At 57.0% G+C, this 14,691-nt stretch overlaps 2 protein-coding genes across 8 annotated transcripts; one reads left to right on the forward strand and one right to left on the reverse strand.

The window, feature by feature from the left end:
* Positions 1–550: 550 nt before the first annotated feature.
* On the forward strand, positions 551–9,325 carry RUNDC3A (RUN domain containing 3A). Of its 5 annotated transcripts, none has more exons than XM_090292736.1 (11): positions 551–729; positions 4,149–4,264; positions 4,637–4,773; positions 4,949–5,034; positions 5,815–5,904; positions 6,014–6,094; positions 6,255–6,420; positions 6,533–6,690; positions 7,398–7,535; positions 7,645–7,751; positions 8,742–9,325. In XM_090292736.1, exons 1-11 carry the CDS (start codon positions 623–625, stop codon positions 8,882–8,884), a joined length of 1,329 nt encoding a protein of 442 aa, XP_090148862.1. In that variant the 5' UTR covers positions 551–622; the 3' UTR covers positions 8,885–9,325. The 5 variants fall into 5 exon arrangements, with proteins under 5 accessions (XP_090148862.1, XP_090148864.1, XP_090148866.1 ...); XM_090292738.1 differs by having other exon boundaries at positions 4,640–4,773; XM_090292740.1 differs by lacking the exon at positions 8,742–9,325 and adding an exon at positions 8,152–8,516 and having other exon boundaries at positions 554–729; positions 4,640–4,773.
* Positions 9,326–9,989: 664 nt separating this feature from the next.
* SLC25A39 (solute carrier family 25 member 39) lies at positions 9,990–14,231 on the reverse strand. Of its 3 annotated transcripts, none has more exons than XM_090292744.1 (12): positions 14,091–14,231; positions 13,150–13,249; positions 12,958–13,017; positions 12,790–12,834; positions 12,393–12,502; positions 11,964–12,031; positions 11,717–11,841; positions 11,360–11,533; positions 10,912–11,021; positions 10,709–10,790; positions 10,548–10,628; positions 9,990–10,458 (listed from the first exon to the last, which is right to left on the reverse strand). In XM_090292744.1, the coding sequence occupies exons 2-12, from the start codon at positions 13,232–13,234 to the stop codon at positions 10,343–10,345; spliced, it is 1,056 nt and encodes a 351-aa protein (XP_090148870.1). In that variant the 5' UTR covers positions 13,235–13,249; positions 14,091–14,231; the 3' UTR covers positions 9,990–10,342. The 3 variants fall into 3 exon arrangements, with proteins under 3 accessions (XP_090148870.1, XP_090148868.1, XP_090148869.1); XM_090292742.1 differs by having other exon boundaries at positions 12,393–12,526; XM_090292743.1 differs by lacking the exon at positions 14,091–14,231 and adding an exon at positions 13,393–13,506 and having other exon boundaries at positions 12,393–12,526.
* Between the last annotated feature and the right edge of the window lie 460 nt (positions 14,232–14,691).

The raw sequence follows: 14,691 nt of genomic DNA on the forward strand, positions 1-14,691 counted from the left end.
GTGGGGGTTGTGTTGGGATGAGGGTACAGGAGGTGAGGACCTCCATTCCCCAGGCAGCTGCGGGGAGAAATTGGAGCTAGACACCACTGATCACAGGTCAGAAACAGAAGAGTAGAAGTGTCGGAGCTCAGAGACGCAAGGCGAGGGGTCCCGGGCTCTGAGTGTGGAGGTAGAGGACAGGCCAGAGGCTCCCTCTTACTCCTTCCAATCCCCGCCTCTTGTAGGGACCCCCTTCCGCCCTCCCTGGGGCTTTGGTCCTCTTCCCTCCCATGCAAATCCTGAATCCTCTGCGGATTGGTCCCCGGCCTTCTGGGGGCGGGGCCCCAGAGCCCTGACGTCACTGGCTGAGGGGTGCTGCGGGTGACTAGGGGAGGGGGTGACAGCCCGGCTCAGCACCTCGGAGAGCTCCCTCCCCGGCCTTGTTTTGCTCCGGAATTACCTCCTGGGGAGGTAGCCAAGGGGCCGGGCAACCGGCGCAGTGGCAGGGGTGATGGCCGTAGAGGGGTTGAGGGGCCCCGACAGGCAGAGGGCCCAGCCGTGATCCGGTTGGGGGGGGGGAGGGCAGGGCACCAGGCGGGGCAAGGGGCAGCTGGCAGCGGCAGCAGTGTGGCTGCACATCTGGATGGAAGCGAGCTTTGTCCAGACCATCATGGCTCTGGGGCTGTCCTCCAAGAAAGCGTCTTCCCGCAACGTGGCCGTGGAGCGTAGGAACCTGATTACCGTGTGCAGGTGGGCTCCGCTGGCGGGTGAGGAAGGGGTGCTCGGGGAGAGGCGCGGGGTTGTGCTTTGAAAACCTAGTGTGCGTGCGGGTGGGAGGGTGCACAGCAGCCGCGGAGAAAAGGGAGGCGGCACAGGGTTAAAAGGAGGACGTCCACAGGCCCAGACCGAAGAGGGGTTTTGAAGATCTGGTCTCTACCCTTCTAGGCCAAGCCAGGCCTATGGCCAGCCTAGGGCCTAGAGGGTGAGGGGTGTTTAATTGGTACTGCAGCTTCCTGTGAGAACCAGGAAGTGACATTGTGCGTGGCGGGGAGGGGTGGTGATAGTTGGCTCCCTTGCTGGGGGCAGGGAGGCAGTGGGCCTAGGAGAACTGATGGGGTCAGGACATGATCATGCCCCAAGCATACCCTCACCCCTCCTCAACAGCCTAGCCTCTCTGGAGTGGGCCTTTTCTGGAAGATTTTCCAATGCTCAAACCCTGAAGCAGGAATGGTGCCCTCTTTCTCTGGGACAGTCAACTGGGTATCTGGGTAAAGACCCTGAATTCATCGAGTGAAGGGTGAGGGGCACTGCCCCTGCCATGAGAAGGACTGAGGGCCTGGCCAAAGAAACGTGGGTCTCCTTGCTTCAAGGGGAGGAGATTGGGAGGGCAGGCTCATTGGTCCCTGAGGGTGGGGCTGTTGCACTGTTGGGAAGATTCCCCCACTTTCTCGGGGCCCATGAAGTAAACCTTCCCACTTCAGCCCTGCAGAGACTCACCCTCCCTTCTCTGCCCTGAAGCCAGGAATGGTCATTTGCTCAGACTCTCTACTGCTGCCCCTACCTATGCTCATCTCTCCCTCTAGGATCCCCATGCCAGCTGCTTTCTCCACCTGTAGTCTCCCTGCCCCCCTCCCACACCACCTCTGAGGGCAGGGAGCTCCCAGTGCACATCTCAACATCTCAGTTGTCTTCCCTTGCCAGCCCCACCTGCCTGCACACAGGAATCAGTGCCCACCTGATGCCCTGGCTCCTGTGTCTTATGGCTCCTTCCAGGTTCCTGGGCACACACTCAGCCACACTGTGCCTATCTCACGCCACTATATCTGCCTAGCACAGAGCTGTGCACACCAGACCTCTGTAAAAATGCCTGAAATGTTAGAGAAGGAATGAGTGCAAAGTGCTGGCCTCTGCCTCCTCCCTCACACCCCAAACCCTGCCAGTGTGATGTAAAACAAAGACTTCTGCCTTTGGGGCCAGATGGTCCTAGGTTCAAGCTCTTACTTCATCAGTTATTAGCTGTGCAAACTTGGTGAAATTTTCTACTCACTCTGGGCCTTGGGTGTCTCATCATCCTCATTACAGATGTAACAGCCAGGCCAAGGAATGGTAATGACATAATCCATGTAGGAGCCTAGCCCAGTGCCTGGCACACAACAATAACCTTGTTCGGATGACACCCTTCCTGTCCCTCTCCTCCCTCTTGACCTCCTAGGCACCTCTTCTTTCTCTTGATTGCCAGGACAGCTGGGCCTCTTGAATATGTCGGGAAGCGGGGAGCTCCCCTTGGCCTAGGCTGCAGAGATAGATATTCTGGTCGATTGAAAGTAAACTTAGAGTTGCAGCATGAGAGATAGGTTTTTGGGGGTATTAGGGGCATTGCAAAGACTCAAAAACCCCTCAGGCCTCAGCTGCCTCATCACTGTCACATGGTTCGCCTCCAGCTCCCAGAACAGTTCCCTTTAGCAGGCTGAAGGCTCCCCTGGGCCATAGCCTCCCTGTCTCCATGGTAACCTGCAGCAGTCACTGCACCTCCTAACAGGGAGCACACCATGGGGCTCCCCGGAGCAATGACCAGCTCCGCAGCACCCCTGAGGACAGGCAGCAGATTGCTGCCATGCTGAAACCAGCCCCAGGCTCCCACTGTGGTCTGACCCAGATGACCAGAAGAAATCATCAGAGTTGGGGTGGGGAGCAGCATAATGAAGCCCAGATAATGTCCCAATCTTCCCATTAATGGCCTAGCTCCTCATCACCCCTGGTCTGTACACACTCAGGGATCTAAACCAAAATTTAATGAGGCAGGTACTATTATTCCTGTTTGTACCTCACACAGAGGGCCTCTGAGAGATTAAATGACTTGTCCAAAGCCACATGGGTATCACAAGGAAAGAGGACTGAGTCCACCAGGCTGCCTCCCCCTAGTGCAATCCCAACACTGACCTGGTTCTGATCTCAGTCCAGACCAACTCTAAGCCCACAGGGAAGGGAGGGAGGCCCTGGGACTCACCTGTACCATTGACCTGAGAGCCAGGAGGCCAGAGGGGGCAGGGGCTGCTCAAGCCCTTGGGAATTTAACAGCCACCAGGAGGCCACAAGATGTAGCAGAGAGCAAGGGCTTTGGAATCAGACATACCTACTTGGATGCTCACAAGCTGCATGATGTGACTGAACAAATCAGTCAACCCCTTATCTGAGAAACAAGGACGATGGTGATAATAAGAGGAACTACCTTCCAGGGCTGTTGTAAGGATGGATGAGATAATACATGCAAAGTATAGTGCTTGGCACATTACAGGGCTTGATAAGCTTAGAGGGAAAAAGATAAAGGCAGTTCCAAGCAACCTCTGCATCTGCTCTGCCACCCACAATAGGGCAATAATGGGATGTTGGGAGCCTTCTCCCTTCCTCTCTGAGAAGCCAGGTGTCAGGATCCTCAAGGCCCCTTCCACAGATCTGCTGCCAATGCTCCCTCCCACCCAGTGTGTCTGTCAGACCCACACCCTGCACCTCCCCCAGCCCAGCTCTGCGCTCTGCGCTCTGCACTGCCTGGTTCTGGGCAGCTGGTATGTAGGCGGCCAAGCTGGGAAGGGAAAGGGAAAAAGGGGGCCCCTGGTATGCTGAGCCCACCTGGCCACCATGCAGGCATGCCCACATCCCATGTGCTTGATGCCAACTCAGGCCCTGGCACTGGTGACCCTCCACCCCAGAAGGGACTGAAGGTTGCTCCAAGCAAGAGCAGAAGACAGCTCTGGGCATGGGTACAAACCAGCTTCTAACTCTTGCCAACTCCCAACCCACACATGCAGAGAATGCAACTCAGAGGGTGGGCAAGGAGTAGGGGCTCTAGGTGCCTGGACTTTCTACCTATTGTTTCATCCCCTCCCACACTTTGTTCCTAAAGCTTCCTTTTTCTGGCTGTCACACTATCTGTCACCCACTTTGCCAGTCTCCCACCTGCCACCCTAGCACTCCCATGTCACAGCGCCTCTGTGGTCACTATATTCTCTCATCTCCCACCCTCTTTCTCTCTGCCACCGCACTACCATCCATGCTCTTCATGACCACTTCTCTGCCCTTTGTCTCTTTCTTTGCCTGATGCCCTTCCCCTGCCACCACCACTCTGTCCTCTCACCTGATACCCCCCTGCCCCTCTGCCTATCCGCACCCAGGTTCTCCGTGAAAACACTGCTGGAGAAGTATACAGCGGAGCCCATCGACGACTCCTCCGAGGAGTTCGTGAATTTTGCAGCCATCTTGGAACAGATCCTCAGCCACCGCTTCAAAGGTGGGCCCCTGTTCCTGTCCCTTATTGCCCAGTCTTCCCAACGCCGAGTCTTTAGCTCCCAGCCATCTCACTCTAACCTACTCTGTGGCTCCCTGAAGCCCATCACTGACCCTGGTCCCATTTCTGGATCATGTGCCGAAGCTCATGCACAGAGCTGGGAAGAGGGGAAGGGGTCTTCTGGACATACAGTTATATGCTGGCATGCCCTTTGTATACATGCATGTGTGTGCATATATGTTTGGGGTAGGCACTATGTATGTATGTGTGTGGCTGCTTATACTTAGGCATGTATGTGCCCTATTACATGGAACTTCTCCAAACTCCCTTGTCTTGCTGAGCTCCCTCCCTGCCCTGGCTCAGCCTGTGCCCCAGCAGGTCCAGTGAGCTGGTTCAGCTCAGATGGGCAGCGGGGCTTCTGGGACTATATCCGGCTGGCCTGCAGCAAAGTGCCCAACAACTGTGTGAGCAGCATCGAGAACATGGAGAACATCAGCACAGCCCGAGCCAAGGTGAGTGCCCTGCAATGGGCTAGGGCTCCCTGCTCTGGATACAGGGGAACCGCCTGCTCTTTGGTCCTTATTCCTACCATGAGTACTGGGGAGAAGAGCCACAGGAGGTCCAAACACAATGGTGTGCACATGGGTCCCTTTCAGGGCTGCAAGTAAAGGTGAGTGTGCTTTCCAGGGTCGGGCATGGATCCGGGTGGCACTGATGGAGAAGCGCATGTCAGAATACATCACCACAGCTCTGCGGGACACCCGGACCACCAGGTCAGACCCTCTCAGTCAGTTCAGACCACAGCTCCCAGTACATGTTCATTGCCTAAACATACTTGATCCTTAAATTCCTACAGCAATCTTTCTTATCTGGACTACAATTCCCAGCATGCACTACTAGTTTTCCTCTCTTCCAGACTGTCCACAGGTCAGTCCAGACTGCAGTCCTGAAACACACCCTTCATACCACCATCACCTCTTCCAAGCCAAATTCATTATCCTCCAACACTTCCCAGTACCAGTCTCATTCACAGCTCTACATTTAGACACACACCTGGACAAGTCTTGACTATGTATTATTTTACTTGTTGGCCTTGTTCCATTACCTACAACACACAGCCCTGTCTGCTCCCCGAACAATGGTAGCAACGTGTGCTTGCTACCCATGGACTACAGAGTCCCAGGGCACAGACCTTCATTCCCTGCACTCTGCTGGGAGGCAGGGTCACAGGCAAGATGGGCCAGTGGGGAATAACGTGTTTCCTGATTTTAAGGAGCTGGGTGACCCAGTACTCGGGGGAGGCAAAAGGGTAGTGCAGAGGATTGAGGAGAGTCTATTCTCCGTGGAAACATTCTAATAGGTGGGAGACACAGGTGCTATTCCCAGTGGGCCCCAGTCTGAGGGAGAAACAAGACCCACACCCAAGGGATGTGCAGGAAGCAGATATCTCTTTCCTCTAGGGAAGATCTGTAGTAAGCCAACAAGAGAGGTCCTGAGGGATGGGGGATCCCTGGGAGGATGCTGCACCATCAGTCCCCCCCCTCTCCCCACAGACGATTCTATGACTCAGGAGCCATCATGCTGAGGGAGGAAGCCACGGTCCTCACTGGGATGCTCATAGGACTGAGCGCCATAGACTTCAGGTAGGAACTGGGTGGCAGTGGCAGTGGCGGTGGTGGGATGTCCCCCCGCGAATATCCACATCCCCATCTCCTCATACCCACCCCAACGCTATGGGTTCTCTGCCCCCAGCTTCTGCCTAAAGGGTGAAGTGCTGGACGGGAAGACCCCGGTGGTCATCGATTACACACCCTACCTAAAGTTCACCCAGAGGTGAGAAGCCCGATTGCTGCGGTGGGTGCCGCAAATCCCCACTCGGAGAAGCGGGGTGGCGGCAGGGAACTGGCTGGGCAGGCGCCGCGGCCCACAGCCCAAGGGGGGCAGCGTGGGACGGCGGGCGAGTTGGCCGGTGCCCACTGCTCCCTCCCGCAAGCTATGACTACCTGACTGACGAGGAGGAGCGGCATAGCGCAGAGAGCAGCACCAGCGAGGACAACTCGCCCGAGCACCCGTACTTGCCGCTCGTCACCGACGAGGACAGTTGGTACAGCAAGTGGCACAAGATGGAACAGAAGTTCCGCATCGTCTACGCTCAGAAGGTGCATGCTGCACCGCACGGGTGACAGACAGCTGGGAGGCAGAGGGGGCGGGCCGGGCGGCTGCCCCCCCCCCCCCCCCCCCCCCCGCCTGGACTGAGCGCCTGCTCCGCAGGGCTACCTGGAGGAGCTGGTGCGTCTGCGCGAGTCGCAGCTGAAGGACCTGGAGGCGGAGAACCGGCGGCTACAGCTGCAACTGGAGGAGGCGGCAGCGCAGAACCAGCGCGAGAAGCGGGAGCTGGAATGCGTGATCCTGGAGCTGCAGGAGCAGCTGTGAGCACCTCCGCCGCCCTGGCCCCGGCCACCCCAACCGCATCGCCCCCACTGACTCTAACCTCACCTTCCCTGATACCCGCATCCAACTCAACCAACCACCAGAAACAAACCACTGACCCCCATCACCTCTACCCTGAGATCTCACCAGCGACCTTCTATAACATTATCCTCAACTAACATTCTGGGATCCCTCCAAAAACCCACTCCCCAATTTATGCTCAATTATCCGACATCAGCTAGGATGACCACCCAACATTACTCCAGGGACCCCAACATTATTCACAAGGACCTCTGTTACTCGGAGATCTTCAACGTGATTGAATTATTCCCTCTAATCTGCAACATACACCTACTTGACTGTCATCACCCAGGGTGACCCCTGCCCTGACGCCTACCGATTCCCTGGTATTTCCCCACTAAAACTTCCATCACACTATGACCTCCCAGCATGACTCCCCAAGCACCCCCATTACATCTCAGGGTTCCCGCACTATTCTCCACTGACTCCCTCTAGCCCCCAATGTGAGTGCACTGATCTGTCACCTTTCTGACTCCCAGAATCTGCCCCACTGATGCTCAACATTCTCTCCCCATTTTTGCTACCCAGGTTTCAGTCCTAACCCCTCCCTCACCCCTCGCTGAGCTCCCCTTCCCTTCTTCTGCTCCCTCTTCCAGCCAGCCTGACCCTCCACTCCCCATCCCAGGACAGGTCTGATCCCTGGTGACCACGCTCCCCTGGCCCAGGGTTCCAAGGAGCTCACCACACCCCTGGTCAACCAATGGCCGTCACTAGGAACGCTCAATGGGGCCGAGGGTGTCAGCAACCCCAAATTCTACCGGAGGTAAGCATAGCCAGGCTTGGCTTGGGCCTGAGCAACGGTCCCTCCTGGGGAAGAGGGGCATCGGGGGTGGTAGGCCTCTGCCATACACCAGTTCTCTGCTCTGCCACAGACACAGTTTCATGAGCACCGAGCCACTGTCAGCTGAAGCCAGTCTGAGCTCAGACTCCCAGCGCCTGGGAGAGGGAAAGCAGGATGAGGAGCCCTGGGGTCCCATCGGTGAGCCCCCCAATCCAGCACCCAGCATCCCTGCAGGAAGGGCTCGGGCCAGGACTTGGGGCTTGTAGTCAGGTCCTGGACATTGCACTCAGGCCTTTTAGTGAGGTTAGCACAGCAAGTAGGAGCTTGGTTTGGGTGTCAGGCAGACCCCGGTGCAAACCCCAGCTGTACCTTCTCTGGCTGGGGAGCTTTGTTACTCACCTTGCTGGGCCCTTTTCATCTGTAAAATGGAGGTTGATTAAAGCTATCACCAGTGTTGGCATGTAGTGAGGGCTTAATGGCTTTGTGTATCATGACATCCTTAAGGGGTTCAAATTCCCAGGGAGTTCTTTGCTCATAGCTCATGCATTCTGTGAACCGCTTGCCTGACCCTTGTTTCCCCCTTTTCTTTGGCTGCCAGGAAGCTCAGAGCCAAATTAGTGGCTCCCTTCAAGCGAATGTCCAGGACTTCAACGCATGCATTTTGTGTTGCCCTTCCTGTGGCTTCACCTTGGTTTCCCACCCTAGTTTTCCTGGTGCCTGGACATCAGGTCTTTTTTCTAAAATCTACTGTACTGAATGACCCTAGATCTTAAAGACAAGGCAGGCTATGGACATGTAACCCTGCCACACTGTTTGTGATTGTCCGTGTGTCTGTCTCCTCACCAGACTGTGAGCTCCTTGAGGGCAAGGACTGTGTCTCGTCCCTTCTCTGTATCCCCAGTGCTTGGAACAGAACAAGTGCTCACTGTTGTGTTTAATAAACGGACAAAGAGGAAGGATGAACCTCAGGGGGAGACAGAGACATAAAATGACGATTACAATAGTGTTCCCAGCTCTGCATGGCTCAGGAAGGTGCTCATCAAGGTTAATTAAAATGCAAGTGCTGCAGAAATGAGGAAAGTCTCCTGTGGGGGTGAGACCTGAGGGGCTACTGCTTTCCAGCCTGAGCCCCCAACTCCCCCCACACACAGACTGGTTGGCCTGGCCTCAAACCCCCTCTCTCCCCAGGGAAGGACCCCACGCCCTCCATGCTGGGCCTCTGCGGCTCCCTGGCCTCCATCCCCAGCTGCAAGTCCCTGGCGAGCTTCAAATCCAACGAATGCCTGGTGAGCGACAGTCCTGAGGGCAGCCCAGCACTGAGCCCCAGCTGAATGGTGTGGGTTGTGCCAGCCCCACCTGCCAGGGGCACAGATACTGCTGCCATTCCTCAGAGCCCCCCAATCCAGGCCATTCGTCCAGAGAACGCTGCCCACCCAGCCAGAGGTCTCTTGGGGAAGAAACCTTCTGCTTCTGGTTTTAGCTTCCTGCCCGAGGAACACAGATTGGGCAGAAAGGTGGGGTTGCCAAGGCCACAGGGAGCCCTTGGGGAAGCTTTTTCCATTCTGGTGACTGATGTCTGGCTAGCCTTTCTCCTGGGACTCTCCTTTACTATCTCCCTCACCCTCCTCAGGAACTTATGGACCAGAAATCAGCACCTTCAACTCCCCCACCTCTCCTATCTGTCCCTGTCTTCATCCCCCAGAGTCACTTCTTTCTCAGCCCCCAGTGTAGGGGCTCTGAGGGAATCAGGCAAATAAAAACCAGAGGACTAAGGGATGCTTGTCTGTGGGGGCTGGGACAGGGTCCTGTCCTGAGGTCAGCAGAATGTGGGAGAGCCAGTGCTGGGGCCCATAACCAACTTGATGCCAGACTATTAAGAATCAGTGTGTTCCCTGAGGGAACAGGTGGGTCAGAAGAGTTCAGGAGTGGGTGACTTTTGTATGAAGTGTCCTGAGTATTAAGTCCACTCAAAACAAGACCAAGACACTAGGTACCCCTTCAACATGATAATCTTGAAGAACTTGCTCAATTCCTGGGTGGTGGGGGTAAGATGGAGGAGGCAAGCCCCGCCAGAGCCGTTTTCCTTCCATCATCCTGAGCCATTCAGCTTTGGCCCAAAGTTGCAGACACTTCCATTAGGCCAAAGCCTGGTAGTGAAGCAACCCTCCCTCCTCTGCCATCACTTAAGTGCACCCTTGGGGAGAGGTTTCACCATCTTTCACTCTGGCCCTAATACTATCAGATATCACCCGCTGACACCCCCCACCCCCCGCCCATTCTGGGTCTTCACTAAATCGGTGGAAGGGTCCTCTACATGAGCATAACCTGGGCAGCCAAAGCCTACACCAAGGTCTCTTCCAGGCCTCCTCTGTGCAAAGCACTCACCAAGTCCTGCTTCCCTCAACCCCACTGCCCCCTGCAGTCACAGGCACTATAGAGAAGTTCATCATCTTTACACTCAATGAATTAACAGGGGCAAGCTCAGCTACAACAAACACAGAGGGAAATGGGCACGGGGTGTGGAAGGGGACAGTTAACAGATTTGGTCTTGAACTTGAAAGGTGAAGGTGGAAAAGAGATGATCCTTGGGGCTTGGGATGAGGATCAGCAGGTAGAAAGCTGTCTGAGGGGGGCATGGGTATGCCCAAAAGGGCGAGGTGCTACCCCTGGGGCTCAGAGTTGAGAGGGAAAAAAATGAGGCCCCTCTCCTGAGGACAAGGCACTTGGCTCAGTCTCCTCCTGCCCCACCCCACCCATGGAAGAGACGGGCCCACATTCCCATGCTCCTCTCACTGGCCCAGAGGCTGTTCCAGGTTGAGCCTCTGAAAGAAGCTTTTGCCCAACTCATACGTGCTGATCATGATGGCACAGGACGGGGCAGCCTTGATGATCCTTGGGAGAAAGCCTGCAGTGGGAAGGCAAGGCTGGGGTCAGAAGTTGGGTCCCAGAGGGCCCCAACTCCACCATGGCCTGGACACGCACACAGACACTCACCTGCAAAGAGTCCCCTGGTGCCAGACTCAGCTCGGATCCTCCGCAACAGCAGCCAGGTGGAGTCAGCGTGCAGGGGCGACACTACAGACAACAGGCATGGCCCACTAAGACCCCACTTGGACTCCCACCTGCCCCCACCTCACACCAGCCAAACCCCTCACCTCTCACTGCCTCCTCTGCTCCCAGCGCAACCTGGCGTTGAGTCTTCACCACATCGAAGGGTAGAGTCAGGATGGCTGCCACCTGGTGGGGTGGGGCAAGGGTTCACCTCCATTCCCAGGACCCCCACCCCTGGCATCTGGCCAGGGTCTGCCAGCCTTATCACCAGAGAGGGCAAGCCTCACCCCCAGCCCAGTCAACTTACCGTCCCTGAGATGCCGCCAGCCACAAAGCTGATGCCCACTGATGTCTGGTCCTTTGGCCTGAGCCCACTCAGCCAGCTCTTCATCAGCTCATAGTTGAACCAATACAAGGCTTGTGGGTACAGGGTACACTTATTAGATATAGGGAAGGCAGAGGGGTGTGCCCCATACCACCTATCTTCCACTGACCAATACCATGCCAATCGCTCCCTCCCAGTTAAGAGGCCTGCCTGCTACACACCAGTTTCTGTAACAGGCTCTCTATAGGAATCATCTCATGAAAACCTGGCAAGTACCCTGTTTGCTGAACCCATTTCACAGATAAGATAATCAGGGCTCAGAGATTAAGTGACTTTAAGATCAGTAGTACCAAAGTGGGGGTTGGCTGTAGACCTCCTACGCATCACCCACGCACTCCCTTAACCCATCCCCCGCATCCTTAGTGCCTACCTGAAAAGGGTACATCCCGGAGAGCAGTGGGGCCCCAGCCCAGCCACAGTGAGCGCCAGCCACCCTGAGCCATGGCAGCTCGGACACAGGCACCCAGCTCCCGGTATGACACATGCTGAGCCTGCAGCTTTGTCCGTACCAGCTCTAGGGGGCTGATCACAGTCACAGTGCCCACTGTGGGGAACAGTGGGCAGGGATCAGTTCACAGGTCCTAATGGCAGCTTGCCCCAGGGTCTGGGAGCCCAGGCCATCTCCCCATCCCTAAGCAGGCAAAGAGTGGAGCTGGGAGCTAGGACTGAGCTCAGGTGGGGACAGGGTGGCAGTCAAAGGGAGGTCAAGGGCCCAGGCTGTGCTTACGGCGGGCCAGTGCACCAGCCACCATGGGTGCATAGAAGTCAGAGGCCAGGGCTCGACTACACAGGAAGGCCTTGAGTTGGTCGTAGGCAGTGAAGTAGATGGCGGTGGCTGGCACAGTCATCACCCTGGGGGTGTGAACAGACATTAGCGGGGACTCCCAAACCTCTCAGGCCTCCTCTGCCCCCGGAGCCAGGCAAGAGATCAGCAGGGCACAAGGGAAGCCAACATACAGGCCTGGGGTACTCACAGGGTGGCTGGGAGGCCACTCCACAGGGTCCTGGTGCCCTCGTGTCTCACAATCTTCACAAAGGCATCCTGGCCAAGAAGACATTAACCCAAGGTGGGAAGGATGAACACGAACAAGGCCTGGGAAGGGGCCGGCCCAGGCTGGGACCTAGCCTGATGGCCCCGCCTCTGCTCAGAGCACTGGGCCCTGTTGGGAGGCGGCGGCCCCTTGGGCCTTCACACATGCAGTTCCCCAGTTGGCTCCAGGTGGACTCCTGTTCACCTTCGAAACCTCGCAGAGGCACAGCCTCCATAGGGAACCCCTCCCCAAACTGAACTGGCTGCCCCCATGTGCTTTGCAATATCTGTTCTTCCCTGGCTCTGCTGCCCAAGCAAGCTGAATCCCTCGGGAATGCTGACAGACCTAGCTGAGGGCACAGCTACTCCTCACCATGGTGCCAGTGAAGCGAGTGGGGTCCTGAAACCAGGTGGCACAGCGGGCACCGTTTGGGCACAAATACAGGGGCTCCAGGACACCATTGCAGTACAGGAGGCACTTCCCTGTGGGTTGGGGAGAGGAGGGCACTGGGAAAGGGGAGGAAGCATTAGGATGCCACGGCCCTGGAACCCTGCAGGGAGGTGGTGAGCCCCTGGTCCTGGAAGGTCAGCAGAGGCCGGGTCCCTAGGTGAATGTTCCTGTGCAGGACAAAGGGCTGGCTGGTAGAACCTGGAAGCCCATCCCTCCATCCTAGTCCAGGGCTGTGAGGCTCATAGGTGCCCTGGGGAGACTGGGACACTCCCTTCCATGGCCCTCACAGGCTCCCTGTGGCTTGAGGTAGGGCACTTACATTTGGTGTAAAAGAGGCTCCAGACTCTGGTGGGAGGTATCAGCTCTAAAACACAAGGCAGCCCCTCAAGTCAGGAGAGCCCCCCACCTGCCCCAGGAACCTCATCTCTGTGAGATCCTTGTTTTGCCCAGATACCACCCTCTAGTGGCTCCAGGGTTAGACACTCACCGCTGGCCACTGAGGGGCGTTGAGACTGCAGGCGAACCTTCACCACGTCCAGGGGCGTCACTGGGGGAGAGGGCAGATCTGAAGGCTCCTTTTAAGGCTCCAGTCCTGATCCCTCCTCCAGGACTAAGCTACCTCCAATCTCTGGTCTGTCCCAGTCCCCAGCTGCCCCCACTCCATCTCCCAAGGTCTTACTGAAGAGAGAGGTGACCACAGCCCCAGCGCCTGAGGCCACCATTTGTTGGAGGGGGCTAATGCCCCCAGGATCCTGATCAGCCATCTTGTAGCTTCAGTTCTGAAAAACAAAGCTCAGTCAAAGGAGTGCCAGCTCACGAAACAGAAATCAATGGCTGGGAACAACTGAGGCAGAGCTCTTTCTGACTTGACTCTGATCCCTCATCCTTATTGAGTATGAGTTCAAGTGAGCATCACAATAACCTTCTAAAGCAGTTATTGTCATCTCCACTTTGCCAATGGGGAGACTGAGGCTCAGAGAGGCGAGGTGACCTGCCCAAGGTCACTCTGGAAGTAGTTAGGCAGGAAGCTGGGATAGTCGCCGGTTGGTTAATGGGCAATAATGGCCCGCTGCCATTTCCTCATCCACATCACACAGTGCACCTCCTCTCAGCGAGGACGCCGGGTTTGGCCCCAGGAGCGCAAAGGTCAAAACGCCTTAGCCCATCCCCCTGCACCCCCCATTCCAACACCCAGCCCTGAGGCGGGCACATGCCGAGCGTGGAGAGAGGTGGGACTGGGCAGTGAGGAATACGTGTAAGCAAATCTGCTGGTGGCTAAGGGTCCGTCCGTCCGCCTCTTCGGACTGCAGACTGGGCTCCCGAGACGGGATTAGAAGGACAATCTCTCTGCTCTCTTCCCAAAATTCCATGCCGGGAGACTTGACCGAGAGAGCAAGAAGTACGGATGGGGAGACTCGGTCTCTCCTCGCCGTTCGGCTACATTCCCTGCAACCTGTCCCGCGCGAAATGAGCGCCCGGTGGAGCCGACTTAGTCGGCTCAACGGCCCGCAATTCCACGCCCCCAGCCCAGACTTGACTCAGGATACCCGAGACTCCCAGAGACCCGACTCCGGCTTCCGTCCCTAGCCGGGGCCTCAGCACCCGCCTCACCCCGCCCACCTGGCTCTAGGTCGGTACTCGTGCGGCGTGGGGCCCGGGGCCGGGCGGGCCCATGGCGGCTCCGCGGCCAGTGCTGGTTCCCCGCACGCCCGCCTAGCTCCAAGGCCAACGAGGAAGGCCGCGGAGTCTGCCTGGCCCCCGGAACACGGCGTGAGGCCCCGCCCCCTCAAGGGCCGACCAGTCGCATGCCTGGAGTAACGCCGGCCCCGCCCGCCCACTCAAGGCAGCTTCCGGGACCGGCCGACTCCTTTTCCCCAAGCGGATGATAATCCCCATGGCCTGTGCGCAGTGGTCGCGGGTCTGCACGTCGCGTGTGACCTGTTGGCAGCACCGCATTGACAGGGTGTTCTCACAACTCCCGCCCCACTAGTGCTCCCCCCAGCACTGCACCGGGAATCCCAGCGCTCCCACTAACTTCCCAGACTAGTGTGTGTAATGCATTCTCCCCCTCCTTCAGTGACCTACTCTGCGTGGCGGCGGGGGGTTGAATCAGTTCCAAAGCCACGGAAGGTCAGAGAGTGATGGCAAACATTTACCCGCTGGGCTGGGGTTTTACAACTTCACGGGGACCACATCAAACAGGAATTAGCATCATTTCCAT

Source organism: Furipterus horrens, unplaced genomic scaffold (genome assembly GCF_987537825.1).
Source record: "Furipterus horrens unplaced genomic scaffold, mFurHor1.1.pri manual_scaffold_11, whole genome shotgun sequence".
NCBI classification, from domain to species: Eukaryota; Metazoa; Chordata; class Mammalia; order Chiroptera; family Furipteridae; genus Furipterus; species Furipterus horrens.